This window comes from Oncorhynchus keta, chromosome 24 (genome assembly GCF_023373465.1).
Source record: "Oncorhynchus keta strain PuntledgeMale-10-30-2019 chromosome 24, Oket_V2, whole genome shotgun sequence".
In the NCBI taxonomy this organism is placed as follows: Eukaryota; Metazoa; Chordata; class Actinopteri; order Salmoniformes; family Salmonidae; genus Oncorhynchus; species Oncorhynchus keta.
This window is the reverse complement of record NC_068444.1, coordinates 45464423-45482225: the sequence shown is the minus strand read 5'-3', so window position 1 is coordinate 45482225 and position 17803 is coordinate 45464423. Positions and strand designations below refer to the sequence as shown.

The 17803-nt window shown below is 40.0% G+C and overlaps 1 protein-coding gene across 1 annotated transcript; it reads right to left on the bottom strand.

Annotated features, from left to right (window-relative positions):
* Positions 1 to 8689: 8689 nt before the first annotated feature.
* Positions 8690 to 15612, bottom strand: LOC118357609 (homeobox protein Dlx4b-like). Its single transcript, XM_035734897.2, has 3 exons — positions 15012 to 15612; positions 13955 to 14148; positions 8690 to 11664 (listed from the first exon to the last, which is right to left on the bottom strand). Exons 1-3 carry the CDS (start codon positions 15313 to 15315, stop codon positions 11416 to 11418), a joined length of 747 nt encoding a protein of 248 aa, XP_035590790.1. The 5' UTR covers positions 15316 to 15612; the 3' UTR covers positions 8690 to 11415.
* Positions 15613 to 17803: the final 2191 nt, after the last annotated feature.

The window sequence follows — 17803 nt, the reverse complement described above, 5'->3', positions numbered from 1 at the left end:
TCCATCCTGCCCTGTCTATCTAAGGTCTTCGAAAGTCAAGTCAACAAACAGGTCACTGACCATCTCAAATCCCACCGTACCTTCTCCGCTGTGCAATCTGGTTTCCGAGCCGGTCACGGGTGCACCTCAGCCACGCTCAAGGTACTAAACGATATCATAACCGCCATCGATAAAAGACAGTACTGTGCAGCCGTCTTCATCGACCTTGCCAAGGCTTTCGACTCTGTCAATCACCATATTCTTATCGGCAGACTCAGTAGCCTCGGTTTTTCTGATGACTGCCGTGCCTGGTTCACCAACAACTTTGCAGACAGAGTTCAGTGTGTCAAATCGGAGGGCATGCTGTCCGGTCCTCTGGCGGTCTCTATGGGGGTGCCACAGGGTTCAATTCTCGGGCCGACTCTTTTCTCTGTATATATCAATGATGTTGCTCTTGCTGCGGGCGATTCCCTGATCCACCTCTACGCAGACGACACCATTCTATATACCTCCGGCCCGTCCTTGGACACTGTGCTATCTAACCTCCAAACGAGCTTCAATGCCATACAACACTCCTTCCGTGGCCTCCAACTGCTCTTAAACGCTAGTAAAACCAAATGCATGCTTTTCAACCGCTCCCTGCCTGCACCCGCACGCCTGACTAGCATCACCACCCTGGATGGTTCCGACCTAGAATATGTGGACATCTATAAGTACCTAGGTGTCTGGCTAGACTGTAAACTCTCCTTCCAGACTCATATCAAACATCTCCAATCGAAAATCAAATCTAGAGTCGGCTTTCTATTCCGCAACAAAGCCTCCTCACTCACGCTGCCAAACTTACCCTAGTAAAACTGACTATCCTACCGATCCTCGACTTCGGCGATGTCATCTACAAAATAGCTTCCAACACTCTACTCAGCAAACTGGATGCAGTTTATCACAGTGCCATCCGTTTTGTCACTAAAGCACCTTATACCACCCACCACTGCGACCTGTATGCTCTAGTCGGCTGGCCCTCGCTACATATTCGTCGCCAGACCCACTGGCTCCAGGTCATCTACAAGTCCATGCTAGGTAAAGCTCGCCTTATCTCAGTTCACTGGTCACGATGGCAACACCCACTCGTAGCACGCGCTCCAGCAGGTGTATCTCACTGATCATCCCTAAAGCCAACACCTCATTTGGCCGCCTTTCATTCCAGTTCTCTGCTGCCTGTGACTGGAACGAATTGCAAAAATCGCTGAAGTTGGAGACTTTTATCTCCCTCACCAACTTCAAACATCTGCTATCTGAGCAGCTAACCGATTGCTGCAGCTGTACATAGTCTATCGGTAAATAGCCCACCCATTTTTACCTACCTCATCCCCATACTGTTTATATTTATTTACTTTTCTGCACACCAATATCTCTACCTGTACATGACCATCTGATCATTTATCACTCCAGTGTTAAATCTGCAAAATTGTAATTATTCGCCTACCTCCTCATGCCTTTTGCACACAATGTATATAGACTCTCTTTTTTTCTACTGTGTTATTGACTTTAATTGTTTACTCCATGTGTAACTCTGTGATGTCTGTTCACACTGCTATGCTTTATCTTGGCCAGGTCGCAGTTGCACATGAGAACTTGTTCTCAACTAGCCTACCTGGTTAAATAAAGGTGAAATAAAAAAATAATTTAAAAAAACCCAGCAGCAGGACCGCTACCTCCGCCTTTGTGCAAGGAGGAGCAGGAGGAGCACTGCCAGAGCCCTGCAAAATGACCTCCATCAGGCCACAAATGTGCATGTGTCTGCTCAAATGGTCAGAAACAGACTCCATGAGGGTGGTATGAGGGCCCGACATCCACAGGTGGGGGTTGTGCTTACAGCCCAACACCGTGCAGGACGTTTGGCATTTGCCAGAGAACACCAAGATTGGCAAATTCGCCACTGGCGCCCTGTGCTCTTCACAGATGAAAGCAGGTTCACACTGAGCACATGTGACAGATGTGACAGAGTCTGGAGACGGCATGGAGAACGTTCTGCTGCCTGCAACATCCTCCAGCATGACCGGTTTGGCGGTGGGTCAGTCATGGTGTGGGGTGGCATTTCTTTGGGGGGCCGCACAGCCCTCCATGTGCTCGCCAGCGGTAGCCTGACTGCCATTAGGTACCGAGATGAGATCCTCAGACCCCTTGTGAGACCATATGCTGGTGCGGTTGGCCCTGGGTTCCTCCTAATGCAAGACAATGCTAGACCTCATGTGGCTGGAGTGTGTCAGCAGTTCCTGCAAGAGGAAGACATTGATGCTGTGGACTGGCCCGCCCGTTCCCCAGACCTGAATCCAATTGAGCACATCTGGAACATCATGTCTCGCTCCATCCACCAACGCCACGTTGCACCACAGACTGTCCAGGAGTTGGCAGATGCTTTAGTCCAGGTCTGGGAGGAGATCCCTCAGGAGACCATCCGCTACCTCATCAGGAGCATGCCAAGGTGTTGTAGGGAGGTCATACAGGCACGTGGAGGCCACACACACTACTGAGCCTAATTTTAACTTGTTTTAAGGACATTACATCAAAGTTGGATCAGCCTATAGGGTGGTTTTCCACTTTGATTTTGAGTGTGACCTCCATGGGTTGATACATTTGTTTTCCATTGATAAGTTTTGTGTGATTTTGTTGTCAGCTCATTCAACTATGTAAAGAAAAAAGTATTTAATAAGAATATTTCATTCATTCAGATCTAGGATGTGTTATTTTAGTGTTCCCTTTATTTTTTTTTAGCAGTGTAGTTCTAATCCCTAGCATTGTGCCTAGGAGTCAATCATTCCCTCAAATGAAACACAGGCATTCTATCCAAACGGGAAGTTGCACACATTTACACTAGATGTCAGATCACTCAAGTTAATAACAATAATCACCATAGAGCAGCTTTGCTATTCGCCCAACCACTGAAGGAACTGGGATTTACTGCAATAACATCCCCATTTTCCCTCTCATTGCTATCCTGCGATTCAAATCCATCAGACACCTCTGATGCTCATAAACCAAGCAAGCCTCCATAGCATTGATCCATTAGAACTTATTGTATCCATATCATAACCCATCTTGCACTCTCCCTTCCCCTTCTGCAGCCTACTCTGTCTCTCACAGGAACAGTCTTTTGAGTTTCCCTTGAATCTTCCTGATTGCCCTGTTTAAAAGGCCATACTCTCTCTGTCTAACTTGATTACCCATTATTCTAATCTTGAGATGTGAAATTGCATATAAGATGCCTTGTCACTTCATTCAGCAACTACAGTGCATTCGGAAAGTATTCAAAACTCTTGACTTTTTCCACATTTTGTTACTTTACAACCTTATTCTAAAATGGATGAAATTGTTCCCCCCCACCTCATCAATCTACACACAATACCCCATAATGACAAATCAAAAACAGTTTTTTGACAATTTTGCAAAATCATTTTTTTTTAAAGCCAGAAATATCAGATTTACATAACTATTCGGACCCTTTTCTCAGTACTTTGTTGAATCACCTTTGGCAGTGATTACAGCCTCAAGTCTTCTTGGGTATGATGCTACAAGCTTGGCACACCTGTATTTGGGGAGTTTCTCCCATTCTTCTCTGCAGATCCTCTCAAGCTCTGTCAGGTTGGATGGGGAGCGTTGCTAACAGCTATTTTCAGGTCTCTCCAGAGATGTTCGATCAGGTTCAAGTCCGGGCTCTGGCTAGGCCACTCAAGGACATTCAGAGACTTGTCCCGAACCTACGCCTGCATTGTCTTGGCTATGTGCTTAGGGTCGTTGTCATGTTGAAAGGTGAACCTTCACCCCAGTCTGAGGTCTTGAGCTCTCTGGAGCAGGTTTTCATCAAGGATCTCTGTACTTTGCTCCGTTCATCTTTCCCCCGATCCTGACGAGTCTCTCAGTCCCTGCCGCTTAATAACATCACCACAGCATGATGCTGCCACCACTATGCTTCACCGTAGGGATGGTGCCATGTTTCCTCCAGACGTGATGCTTGGCATTCAGGCAAAAGAGTTAGTCTTAGTTTCATCAGACCAGAGAATCTTGTTTCTCATAGTCTGAGAGTCATTTAGGTGTCTTTTGGCTAACTCCAAGCAGGCTGTCATGTGCCTTCTACTGAGGAGTGGCTTCCGTCTGACCACTCTACCATAAAAGCCCGATTGGTGGAGTGCTGCAGAGATGGTTGTCATTCTGGATGTTTCTCCTATCTCCACAGAGGAACTCTGGAGCTCTGTCAGAGTGACCATCGGGTTCTTGGTAACCTCCCTGACCAAGGCCCTTCTCCTCCGATTGCTCAGTTTGGCCGGGCGACCAGCTCTAGTGTTCTTGGGGACCTTCAATGCTGCAGAAATGCTTTGGTTACTTCCCCAGATCTGTGCCTCGACACAATCCTATCTCGGAGCTCTATGGACAATTCCTTCAACCTCATAGCTTGGTTTTTGCTGTGACATGCACTGTCAACCGTGGGACCTTATATAGACAGATGTGTGCCTTTCCAAATCATGTCCAATCAATTGATTAGGGGGATTTTAAAAAATACATTTTAGAATAAGGCTGTAAGGTAACAAAATATGGAAAAAGTCAAGGGGTCTGAATACTTTCCGAATGTACCGTACACTGAATAAAATACAAACTCAACATGCAACAATTTCAAAGATTTTACTGAGTTACAGTTCATATAAGGAAATCAGTCAATTTTAAATAAATTCATTAGATCCTAATCTATGGATTTCACATGACTGGGCAGCAGTGCAGCCATGGGTGGGCCTTGGAGGGCATATGCCCACCCACTTGGCAGCCAGGCCCACCAACTGGGTAGCGAATCCCAGCCAATCAGAATAAGTTTTTCCACACAAAAGGGCTTTATTACAGACAGAAATGCTATTCAGCATCACCCCCCCATCAGACGATCACACAGGTGGTGTGGAGGACCTGGGTTGGCGTGGTTACGTGTGGTCTGCGATTGCGAGGCCGGTTGGACGTACTGCCAAATTCTCTAAAATGACATTTGAGGCAGCTCATGGTAGACAAATTAGCATTAAATTCTCTGGCAACAGCTCTGGTGGACATTCCTGCAGTCAGCATGCCAATTGCACACACCCTCAAAACTTGAGACATCTGTGGCATTGTGTTGTGTGACAAAACTGCTCATTTTAAAGTGGCCTTTTATTGTCCCAGCACAAGGTGGTGTAATGATCATGCTGTTTAATCGTTTTCTTGATATGTCACACCTGTCAGGTGGATTAATTTTCTTGGCAAAGGAGAAATGCTCACTAACAGGGATGTAAACACATTTGTGCACAAAGTCTGAGATAAATAATCTCTAAGCGTGCATGGAAAATGTATGGGATTTTATATTTCAGTTCATGAAACATGGGACCAACACTTTACAGTTTATATGTTTGTTCATCGTATAAAGAAATAAAGCAGGGGTGAGGACATGTAAATATTAAAAACAATATTTATCTTGCTGCAGGTGGGGGAATATAAGGCTCTTTGGTTTTTCCACTCTTTCTAGTTTATGGCCTCGGGAGACCCCTGTTAAAGTTAAGTCTGTACAGTATGTCTATGACAATCGCTGAGGCAGTGGTGGTATGGGTTTATTAGGGATCAACAGCAAGGCATATTCGTGTAATGTTTTAATATATTTATATGTTACCATAGATGTGGTAAAGAGGTCAATGGAACTCGACCCAAACGATGGAAATGCCATGGAAACGCGTGGGGGTAAAATGCCATCCGGGAATGATCCCAAATCTCCTCATTTTCGCCTGGCAAAATTAGCCTAATATATGTGTGGATGTCAAACCCAAAAGCCTACACGTTTATGTTATCGCCATTAATCAACTATATTGCAGTTAAAAACAACTTTGACTACCACCACCGATTTCTGTATGCTAGCTATGCTACTAGCTTATACGAACGGGAGTTAGCATTTAGCACTCACTTTTAAACCTGAAAAGGAACAACTTCTAAATGTTGTGCAGAGAAAACAGAAACGCTCAAATACAACCAGTATATGATATTCTTAAAATGATTTATGACAAAAACAACTCTGAATGTAATTGTTAATTCAAGTAAAATTATATTTATATGATATTTTAGGATACGGGTAAAGTCCAAAACGAATTCCTTATGGCGAAAATGCATATGTTTATAATGGATTTTACATAACTGATACTTTTTTGCCATGACACTGAAAGCAAGAGGCTGTGTGAAAAATAAAAAATTGTCTTTTTTTTCTTCTTCTAAGACGCATGCATTCGATGTCATTAAGCAAGCTCACTACAACGCAACTTGCACCGTACTGAATTAACATCAGCTCGCTCCAATGGATACTGTCTAAAGTAATACAAATAGCTTTTTCAGGATGTTTAAACAGTTTAAACGCAAGGATGTGCAAATCAGTTGGAAGTACTATCAATCAGAAACTGCTTCGTGATCGAATAATGCACCCATGTATCATTGTATTATGACAACGGGCAGTTTTATTCCGGGAGTGGGGGGAGATGTGTGGGAAAGATGAAGGAAAACCTACTTCTTTATGCGTCCCTTGCGACATACAAAGCAGAATTCCACGTTGAAAACGAAAATATGCAGTAAAAGATTCCTCGTCCACTGCAATTGAATGAGCATGCTTTAATTGTCTGTTTTCTCAGAGGCTGCTACACGAAAATGTCCACTCCTTACCGGAAAAGCTTTATTTATCGGTAACTATGTAATGGCTATTCATGATCGATTAAAAAAAGCATATAATGTGACATGTTAGCACTGCCCTGCTGGTATAATCGAACACCTGTCTCGTGCAAATGGTGGCAAATGTTCAATGTCCCCCCCAGTATAACTAGTTATCTTCTCATGGACATTCGTTCTTTCTACCACTTAATGAGGAGGGATATTTTGTAGACTTTGACTTGGTTTATCCCTCACGAATAGAAGCTTTATTCAACAAACACTGTCGAAATGACCTTAATAGGTGGGCCCATTCAACGAAGCACCGACGATTTCTCGCTCCTCCAGATGTTCTGAGAGTAGGTCTAGCTAAGGCTTTGACCTCCTTAGTTGTAGGCCAATCGAGAGGGGATAGCTCGCATTTGAAATTCCGTGCAAGCTAAACAAGCATACTGTGTACACCAATAAGCAACACAAATACGAATGTATGATGTTTCAAAACGAATATTTGACAGTGGTGTGATGTACTTAAGTAAAAATACTTTAAAGTACAATTTACGTAGTTTTTTAGGGTATCTGTAGTTTCAATTTATATTTTTGACAACTTTTACTTTTACTTCACTACATTCCTAAAGAAAATTATGTACTTTTTACGCCATACATTTTCCCTGACACCCAAAAGTATACTCGTTACATTTTGACAGGAAAATGGTCCAATTCACCCTCTTATCAAGAGAAGATCCCTGGTCATCTCTACTGCCTCTGATCTGGCGGACTCACTAAACACAAATGCTTCGTTTGTAAATTATGTCTGTGTTGGAGTGTTGGAGTGTGCCCCTGGCTATCCGTCAATAAATAGAAAAATAACAAAATTGTGCCGTCCGGTCTGCTTAATTAAGGAACATTAAATTATTTATACTTTTACTTGATACTTAAGTACATTTTAGCAATTCCATTTAATGTTGATACTTAAGTATATTTAAAACCAAATACTTGTTTACTTTTACTCAAGTAGTATTTTACTGGGGAACTTTCACTTTTACTTTAGTCATTTTATGTCATGGTATCTTTACTTTTACTCGAGTATGACATTATTAGATTTTTTTTTCTTATACACCCTTAGAAAAAAAAGGTTAAATGCTTGCTTCATTTATGGCATCACTTAAGGTTCTATACATTACCTAAATTGGTTCCATATAGAACCCTATATGGATCTCAAGGGTTCTATATAGAACCAATTTTGGTTCAGTGAAGAAGAACCCCTGGGGGTTCTGATAAAATAACCCTTCAACGGGTTCTATATAGAACCTTTAGGGGTGCCATAATATACGAAGCACGCAATAGAGCCCTTTTTTGATTCTCTTTTTCAAAGAGTGTAGATTGGAACTGTTGATAGAAGTTTTTTTGCAAGTCAGATTTAATACCAAAAAGCACTTGTCATATTCATAATGTCAATCAAATAAATATCTAACAAAATGCAATATTCTGAACAAGGATGGGTTCCAATATTGTAGGCTGAACTATACTGGAAGAAGCTCAGACCTATCATAGGTCTACCCACGCGCATAATCATAGACCTCACCTGAATATGAATTGTTTGGAAATCTAACTATCACTCACTGTCAAAGGTCTTTAAAATACATTTAAATCGCTCGAGGAGAACGCTTCAATGGTAGGCCTATATATAGGATGGTAGACTGTATAGCATATAGGCCTACTATAGTGTTAAGATAGATATGCTACTATGAAGACAATAGAATATCAAGACAATCATTTCAAAATTGGACTCGAACAGCTGCAGATATTTGCAGGTCTATAAACGTCACTGCAGGCTCCAGTTAATTGCGTAGTATCCCCCACAAGATCCCCGCAGCCCTGGTAGCTCGCCGTGATCGTATAGTGGTTAGTACTCTGCGTTGTGGCCGCAGCAACCCCGGTTCGAATCCCGGTCACGGCATTGCGAATACAATGTCACGGCAAAAGGGATCTTTTGAAAATAATAGGATTATAATTTTATAGACAATAATAGTATCACCCCACATTGGCTTGCGGGTGATTTATTTTAATTGCAATAAGTGATTATAGGTCTACTCATGCATTTGATTAAATTACATTTTCATATTTTCACCATGCAGAAATGATTCATTCCCCTTAATTTATTCCACATGTTGCTGTGTTACAGACAGATTTCAAAATGGATCAAACTAATCATTCCCACCCATCTACACACAATATCCCCTAATGACAAAGTGAAAACAGGTTTTTAGAAATGTGTATTGAAAATGAAACACAGAAATATCTAATTCACATAGCCCTAAGTATTCACACCCCTGAGTCAATACAAGTTAGAATCACTTTTGGAAGCAATGAAAGCTGAGTCTTTCTGGGTAAGTCTCTAGAAGCTTTGCACACCTGCACAATATTTGCACATTATTCTTTTTCAAATTCTTCAAGCGCTATCAAGTTGGTTGTTGATCATTGCTAGACAGCCATTTTCAAGTCTTTCCATAGATTTTCAAGATCATTTAAGTCAAAACCGTAACTAAGCCACTCAGGAACATTCAATGTTGTTTTGATAAGCAACTCCAGTGTATATTTGGCCTTGTGTTTTAGTTTATTGACCCTCTGAAAGGTCCATTTGTCTCCCAGTGTGCATGTGCTTAGCTCTATTCCATTTCATTTTATTTAAAAAAACAACATCCAAGTTCTTGCTGATGACAAGCATACCCATAACATGATGCAACCACCATCACGCTTGAAAATATGAAGAGAGGTACTCAGGACATAAAGTTAATTTCTTTGCCACATTTCTTTGTTGCAGTTTTATTTTAGTGCCTCATTGCAAACAGAATGTGTGATTTGGAAGATTTTTATTCTGTACATGCGTCCTTCTTTTCACCGAGTCATTTCGATTAGTATTGTGGAGTAACTACAATGTTATTGATCCATCTTAAGTTTTCTCCTATCACAGCCATTAAACATTGTAACTGATTTAAACCTTTACAGGATCAGTGCCCCCCCGCGGGGCAGTTGAGCTAATGTAGGCTATGTGATTAGCATGAGGTTGTAAGAAACAAAAAAATCCCAGTACATAGACATATCTGATATGGGCAGAAAGATTAATAAGAATTTAAGCTAACTGCACTGTCCAATTTACAGTAGCTCTTACAGTGAAATAATACCATGCTAATGCTTGAGGAGAGTGAACGACTATGAACTGGAAAATGTATGAATAAACCAATTAGGCACATTTGGGCAGTCTTGATACGACATTTTGAATAGATGTGCATGGTTCATTGGATCAGTATACAACTTTGAACATACACTTCTGCTCTCTAGTGGCCAAAGTCTAAATTGCACCTGGGCTGGAATAATATATTATGGCACAAGAAAATGCATGTTTTTTTCTTTGTATTATCTTTTACCAGATCTAATGTGTTGTATTCTACTACATTAATTTCACATTTCCACAAACTTCAAATATGCAAATTCTTGCTTCAGGTCCTGAGCTACAGGCAGTTAGATTTGGATGTCATTTTAGGTGAAAATTGAAAAAAGGGTTGGATCCTTAAGAGGTTGTAAAGTCACCATTGGCCTCATGGTGAAATCCCTGAGCGTTTTCCTTCCTCTCCGGCAACTGAGTTAGGAAGGACGCCTGTATCTTTGTAGTGACTAGGTGTATTGATACACCATCCAAAGTCTAATTAATAACGTCAACATACTCAATGGGATATTTAGTGTCTGATTTTTTCTTTTTTTTACCCATCTACCAATAGGCAAAGTTATTCAATCTTTGCCAGGCATTGAATAACCTCCCTGGCCTTTGTTGTTGAATCTGTGCTTGAAATTCACTACTCGATTAAAGGTACAGAGATGGGGTAGTTATTCAAAACTCATGTTAACCACTATTATTGAACAAGGAATGAGTCCCTGCAACTTACGATACAATTTGTTAACCACATTTTACTCCTGTGCTTATTTAGGCTTGCCATAACAAATGAGTTGAATACTTATTGACTCAAGACTTTTCAGCTTTAAATGTTTAATACACCTTCAACATTTTTCTACAAACAAAATTCCACTTTGACACTATGAGATATTGCGTGTAAGGCCAGGGACACACAATCCCAATTGAGATCCATTGTAAATTCAGGCTGTAACACAACAACACGTGGAAAAAGGTAAAGGGGTGTGAATACTTTCTGAAGGCACTGTATATCAAACAAAGCACTTTAAAAACGATCAATAACTATTGACACCTTCACAATAATAGACGCTGAGATCCATCAGTGCATATCAAACCATTCTGAAATGTATATGCACAATAAATTCATATTTGCTGTGACGAAGCTATCCAAACGTGGACTGCCTGGGAACACTACTGTTAGTCACATTAATAATACGGTCATAACCAATTGACACACATATTCAGGTGCATGTCCCTTGCTGGAATCAAACCATAAGCATGTTGCCACCTGACAGCACATTTCTCACCAAAGCCATTCCAAAAATTAAGAGCAGTGTGTAAAGTGGACACAGGAAATACAAATCGTCATCCAAAAACATAGGCTACATTGCAATGAAAGAAAAAAAGACAATTGACATGAATTAAACACGTAAATCAAACTTGATAGGCTAGATGAGACGTGTTCGGGTGTGGGGTAGGCAGATATAGCCTTGAGGCCCTTGAAAAGTTAGAAATGGCCGGGTGAGTTTTACAGCACCGTGCAGTGTGTTGAGATGGTCTGCTTACATCATTTGAGGTCTGGACACAGGATCCTGGAGATGGTTTGGGTACCAGTGACCAAAATTGTTCATGTAATTGTTGGGGTGCGTAGGGGTCCCTTTGTTCGCCATTGACACCTCCCAAAGTTGAGGCATCCCGGGTGAACAAGGAGAAATAGATGACGTACTGTGGAGATGTTCCCCCTCTGGCCCGCTGCCATGCTTCAGTATCTTCTTATATTTCGAGCGCTTGTTTTGAAACCATATTTTAATCTAAAAAGATCAAATAGATGTTTAGAATGTGAAAATATGATGGGAAAGCAGCACATTACAGCGTATGCTATGACATCCCTCTCTCCACCACCACAACAATCATTAAACAATTATCTTCCACACAATAGAAATGATTTACATGCGTCATGGCTTGCAAACTCGTAATGGCTTGTCATATTCACATTTTATCATTTCGAAATTGCATTGAAAATTGGAACAATTTCATACGTTTAAAGGGAAAATAGCCCAGAAAGTGGCATTCGTTCTTAAACTTCTTATAATTTTAACACATTTCTTCAACTTTGCCAGTCAGTGCATGGATCCAGAACCATTAGACCTATTGCAATTCAGCAAAATGGATGAGTGACACTTCACTAGTTCATTAAATGCTAGCTCCCCTATTGTTCAACATTTTATGAGTCCAATGATGCATGAGTCTGACAACAATCCCATGCTAAAAATATATTCAATTAAAATAGCCCCAGCGAGCTTGAATATAACACTGTCAACAAGTAGGGAGGTCAGATGCATTTCTATGTATGATGTATTCTACTTAGTCAGAACAAGATGCTATTCTGATCGATTTTACGGCAGTATAAAATATTCAATAAAAGCCACAGAGCCCGAGGTGGACAAAGTCAAACCATTCTCATATATAGCAACAAGAAACAAAGCCAAATCAGACCCAGACAGGATGGTGTAGTTCAGAGATTTTGCCAGGGAGTGTTTTGAATGACAATTTAATTCAATCAACCTAGGATTGCCTATCATTTAAAAACATATTAATGTTATTGATTTTAGAAATTGAATAGAAGTGTTGCCTATACAGTATAGCTAAAATATATTGAGCAAAACAATGTTTAAAGGCTTGAAAATGTTTCCCATAAAAGACAGATGTGCATGGTGAGATGTTAGACCCAAACATTATGCTCACCACCTGTTTATTTGCCTTTCATTATGTTTATAGGTCCAAAGGAAATGGTTGCCATAATCTTGATTTCAACCTTAGATTTCAGAATTTTACCTGACATAAATGAATAATGCCAACAATGACTTTGAAAATAGATCATCTGCATGACAGCCTACTTGTCCTATTTTCTTCAGTTACAATCTGTAAACTGTGTGTGTGTGTTCCCACAGCCTTCATTGCACTGCTCTATGCCCATTTCTGCGGTAAAGTATAAGTGTGCTTTAACATGACTTTGACCAAATGATTGTTGGTAATTAGACACGGATGTTTATAAAGACAATACATCGGCCTATAGTTTAGAGTGGCAGCATGCATTTCTGTCTTTCTGTTACTCTGTTAAGCCTATTTGGACTTGCAATATTGCAATTGAGCTATGTTTGCTTTAAGTCACAGAGAGCTCTCTGTGAGAAGGTTTTAGCCGCAATGGTAATTTAAGACTAAGAATAAAGCTGCATTAAGAAATTGACTTAACAAAGCTCTCAATTAGCCTTTTCAGTTGGTCTTGAGCAGTACAGAAAGCCACAATAATACCCACAGATCTGTGATCTATGTAAACCCTCTCCATACAACTAAAGGGGAAGGTTGTTTTGTGTTTTTCTTCAATCAAACATAAACATGAACTTGTGGCAGTATTGGTGTTACATTTTCAAATGTTAACCTGTGTGAGACAGATTCAAGGGTTTCATGTCAACATTTCTGGAAAAAATTGTCAAAATGCTAGTAGACAGCATTGCATAATATTTAATTATCTGTCACGTCTATCAAGAAGGCTAGTAAGTGGATCTGTGCACAAATTCAAATAGTCCAGTCGTGCAGTAGCATTAAGTTATGTGAGGCCTTTGGATCTTTAATTTTATTTGAAGCAAATTTGACCTAATTTGAGATTATTTTTTATTTGTATTTATCCGTTATTTTATCAGGTAAATTGACTGAGAACACGTTCTCATTTGCAGCAACAACCTGGGGAATAGTTACAAGGGAGAGAACGGGGATGAATGAGCCAATTGCAAACTGGGGATTATTAGGAGACCGTGATGGTTTGAGGGCCAGATTGGGAATTTATTGAAATTAATAGGGAAAAAGTTAAATAAATACAACGTGTATTTAAAACGATTAATGAGGTGTTTTGTACCTATCTAACCCGTCTGCACTTCACTTTAATTGTTATAAACTATTTGGTTTCTTAGGCCTGAACATAAGGATGACCTAGAAATACTTAACAAATAATGTATTATAATTTGGTAATTGGTCTACTAAGATAGTTTTAAAAACACATTTCCTACTGTTGACGGCTATTATGTCAAGTTTAATTTAGCCCACCTGTGTTTGGGTCAGCCCTAATTTAGCCGCCAAATCTGCGCGCTCGGGTAAAGCCAGGTACTGGGTCTGCTGAAACCTATGTTGGAGTGCCTGTAGCTGAAGACTGGAGTAGATGGTCCGTGGTTTGCGTATTTTCTTTCCTTTACCATTCAAACGAATTTCCCCGTTCTCAATCACTGTAGACTTCTCATGGTCTGTGGATAGAAGAGAGAATTTCAGTTAAACTACGCTGAACAGTAGCCCAATCGGGTGTAGCCTACATTCACTTTGATTTACAACTTTCCACTTTACGTCAGGGCAGAAGATAAGGCCTAGTATCTATGTAAGAGTTTGTATCAACATGGGTCTATGCCTAGGCTACTTGAAATTCACGGCCTGGAATTCAGGCTGCATGCCCAAATGTCAGGCTGTGTCTCCTATGAAAATGCCACAGTTTAACAATAAATAGACACCACTATATGGATGAAATGGTTCTTATTTCCTGGAATTGCTTTGTTATCTTGACTAATAATGGGAGTAAACGACTGTTTGAAGTACTCATGCATAATCGGGCTAACCCACAGAAAAGTATGGTTAATAAAATGAATGACACCATCTGTGTTCATTACGGAACATGAGTAGTAAAGATAACCCCAAAATGCCTGACATGCATTTAAAGTAGGAAAACATTTTGATTACCGTAGCACTGACTGTAAATTGCGTTTGATTGTATTGCCTTTAAACCCACATTTGATGAGGACAATTTTTGTCATTTTTGTAAACAACAAATATGTACACACTGACAGCTATAATGCATGTACTTCTGAGGTATAGGCCTACCATAGCCTACAAAGAACCGTCTGATAATTTAGCCTTCATCTGATAATATGTAGCCTTCAATTGCAATAGGTCTACATTTTAAAGCACAGTTCCATACAATCCACACTCCTTTTACCGCTAAATTTGCACATTGCACACTTTCATTGTAGACGACGCGTTTTATTTATTTAAAAAATGATATGGTGGTATGATAGGCCAAGAGCTGTGAGGAACTAACAGATATTGATATTACACGTACCTGTCTCATCTAATCTGGAGTGCGCCAAACTGTGATTGTTGTGCTGGTAGGGCATGTAGGCACTCGGGTGATGAGTGTTCACCGCTCTGGGGTAGGCGTAGCGGCCATAGGAGGACGCGCCGTGGGAGAAGGGACTACCGTGTTGAGAGTGTCCGGCAGATTGTAAACCACTAACGGGGTAGATGTGAGAGTGTCCTTGGGAATGCTGCTGGTGCGCAGGGTGCCCGTGCCCAAACTCGAAAAAGGTCGATTTGGAGGGATCTGAAGAATTCAAACTATCAGGCATGAAACCTATAGACATCATTAGCTAATACAGAAGTCCATAAAACCGTCGGTCTAAAAGGTGATGCATTGAGAAATGTCGGAGAACGAGGAAAAGTTGAACTGGATCCACCATCAAGTCAATAACATTGCCTGTATAAAAAATGTATTCCAAACGAAGAAAATGTACATCCAGGGATCTGTGAAACGAAAAAAAAGAACCACATAAAAGTCAACCCTTCTTTACATCATTCGTAAACCTCACAATATCCTCCAGACACTCATGTAGACCCGGTGTGCCTCAAACCCCACTGCCTTCCATCAGCGTGCGCTCTGATTGGTCTCGAATACCTACGATGTCACTCGAGCCTGCAGGAAAGACTCATTAAGTTCATTAACATATGTTTCGTGAATGCACTCCTTCAGCCACTAATGTAATGTTACTCAAACGATTTGATAAACAATCATTTGCGCACAGTGCGCTGCTCGATTTACGTAACATAATAAATCACTTATTTTGAAACAGAAAGTCCAGTAATTTAAATATAGCCTAATGTTATTTATAACTATTTTTTGCAGTAAAAGTTTCCTTCCATTAACTCGAAGTGCAAATAACATAGATTAATCGCATATTTTTATTAAAACGTTGTTTAAAATAAAAATGTAAGCAAATCAATTAGGTGGTCTAAAAGTTTGCGAAATTTGCCATCCTTTGTAAGATTGATTTAGATTGTGTTACCAAAACAGCACAACATTTTTTAGAAACATTCATAATAGACAAGCAGTGATTTGGGGTTTGAGCGGTCACTTGGTGCCAATAGACTTCTAGCCCCGCTAAGGATCAGATACCAAACACGTGTAGTATTAGGCCTAAGGCTATTTCCATTTCACTCTCATTTGAGTAGATGCAGATAGATAAGCTATTTGTTTATGTTGACAACACATGCCTACAATGGAAATTGACCAAATATTGGCATATTCATTGTATAGACTTCATTGAATGAAACACTTTGACAGTCAAATGATAAACCTCAGCCATGGTCTATTTAAAAAACATATAGACATGGAAAACATGGCAGGTGCATTATTGATCTTAGTTTAACTAACACAATAATCTAGATAGGCACATGCGTTTTCAACCATCCAGTATTTTACACTATTATAACTCAATACTAGGTCATAATTAACCCTCAATAATAAACGTTCTAACTAATATTCACTAACGGAAATCTTATCCAAATAGGTCTACCCTATGGGCCTACTTGGTTTATTAGGAAGGATCAAATTCCCATCAGAACGGCCAATTCTAACTCAATCGAATGAACGATATAAATATCTGATCCTGGTGATTTAATTGCCCCCCCCCTAGGCAAAATCGTTTCTTAATCTCAGCAGTTTGACAGCTGTTTTAATGTCAGTGTCTGTAATTCTCATCGTGGCGCCAGTTAAAGTGAAAGCAATTTAAGTACCAGCAAAGCCTTTCTTTCACATCAAGGTGACACTTAATCGCATATGTAAGGCCTAGTTTTTGAATGGCGCACAACCACTTACGGTTTTCTATAGATGTACTTATATTTTTGTCATTCTATTAATTATGGGGTCCACGTGATGGTATCACGAACAATAAAATAGCCCAGAACATCCCTCTGTCATCTCTCGCAGCAAGTGTGAAGAAAAAAAAGGAACTAAAGGAGCAGAACGTGACAATGATGTTTACATGCGTGTACTAATTCTATCATTAGATATTGACCTACACATAACAGTTTGAGTCAGTAGAGCTATGCAGACTACAAGGTAGCGGTAAAGGTTCGGGCAAAGGTAAAGGTTCACTCGTTGCTAACCGGTAACTGCTGCAGAGCCTGCTTTAACAAGGGGCTACGTCTCAAGGATAAGTTGTGGCCTTTTATAAAGTTCCAAGATTCACCCAACCTTTATTGAGCCTAAACTTCAACCCATTGTTGGAGATGTGCTTTTTGGTTATTTTCACAATGTAAAAAAATGCAATGGGATCATTTTCATAAGATAGGGAATAAAAATGAGTATGTCTGAATATATATTTTTTATTCTTAGATCGTTAATTAAACTATAACAAAAACAGAAACATTCAAACCCACTCATATTATCTAAAACATGACAGGGACAAATGGCTTGTTGCATAGACCTAATCAGTGGACAGTCAGCAAAACACATTTGATGGGACATGTTCAAGAAAGTATACAATTCCTGACCACAGGCTCAGAGCAAACTTGTCTCAACATCTCAGCCTCTGACACTCTGAACTCAAACACTGAGCAAATTCACATACACTATACAGTACCAGTCCAAAGTTTGGACACACCTACTCATTTAAACTATTTACTACATTGTATAATAATAGTGAAGCCATCAAAACTACGAAATAACACATATAGAATCATGTAGTAACAATTTAAAAAAATATATATATATTTGAGATTCTTCAAAGTAGTCACCCTTTGCCTTGACAGCTTTGCATACTCTTGGCATTCTCTCAACCTGGAAGGAAATTCAAT

Coding starts and splice junctions, on each gene's coding strand:
- LOC118357609 (XM_035734897.2), bottom strand. CDS start 15,315: ATGATGTCTATAGGTTTCATGCCTGATAGTTTGAATTCTTCAGATCCC. Junction 14,149..15,011: donor CTCCAGATTAGATGAGACAG/GTACGTGTAATA, acceptor TTCTATCCACAG/ACCATGAGAAGTCTACAGTG. Junction 11,665..13,954: donor TAGGGCTGACCCAAACACAG/GTGGGCTAAATT, acceptor TGATCTTTTTAG/ATTAAAATATGGTTTCAAAA.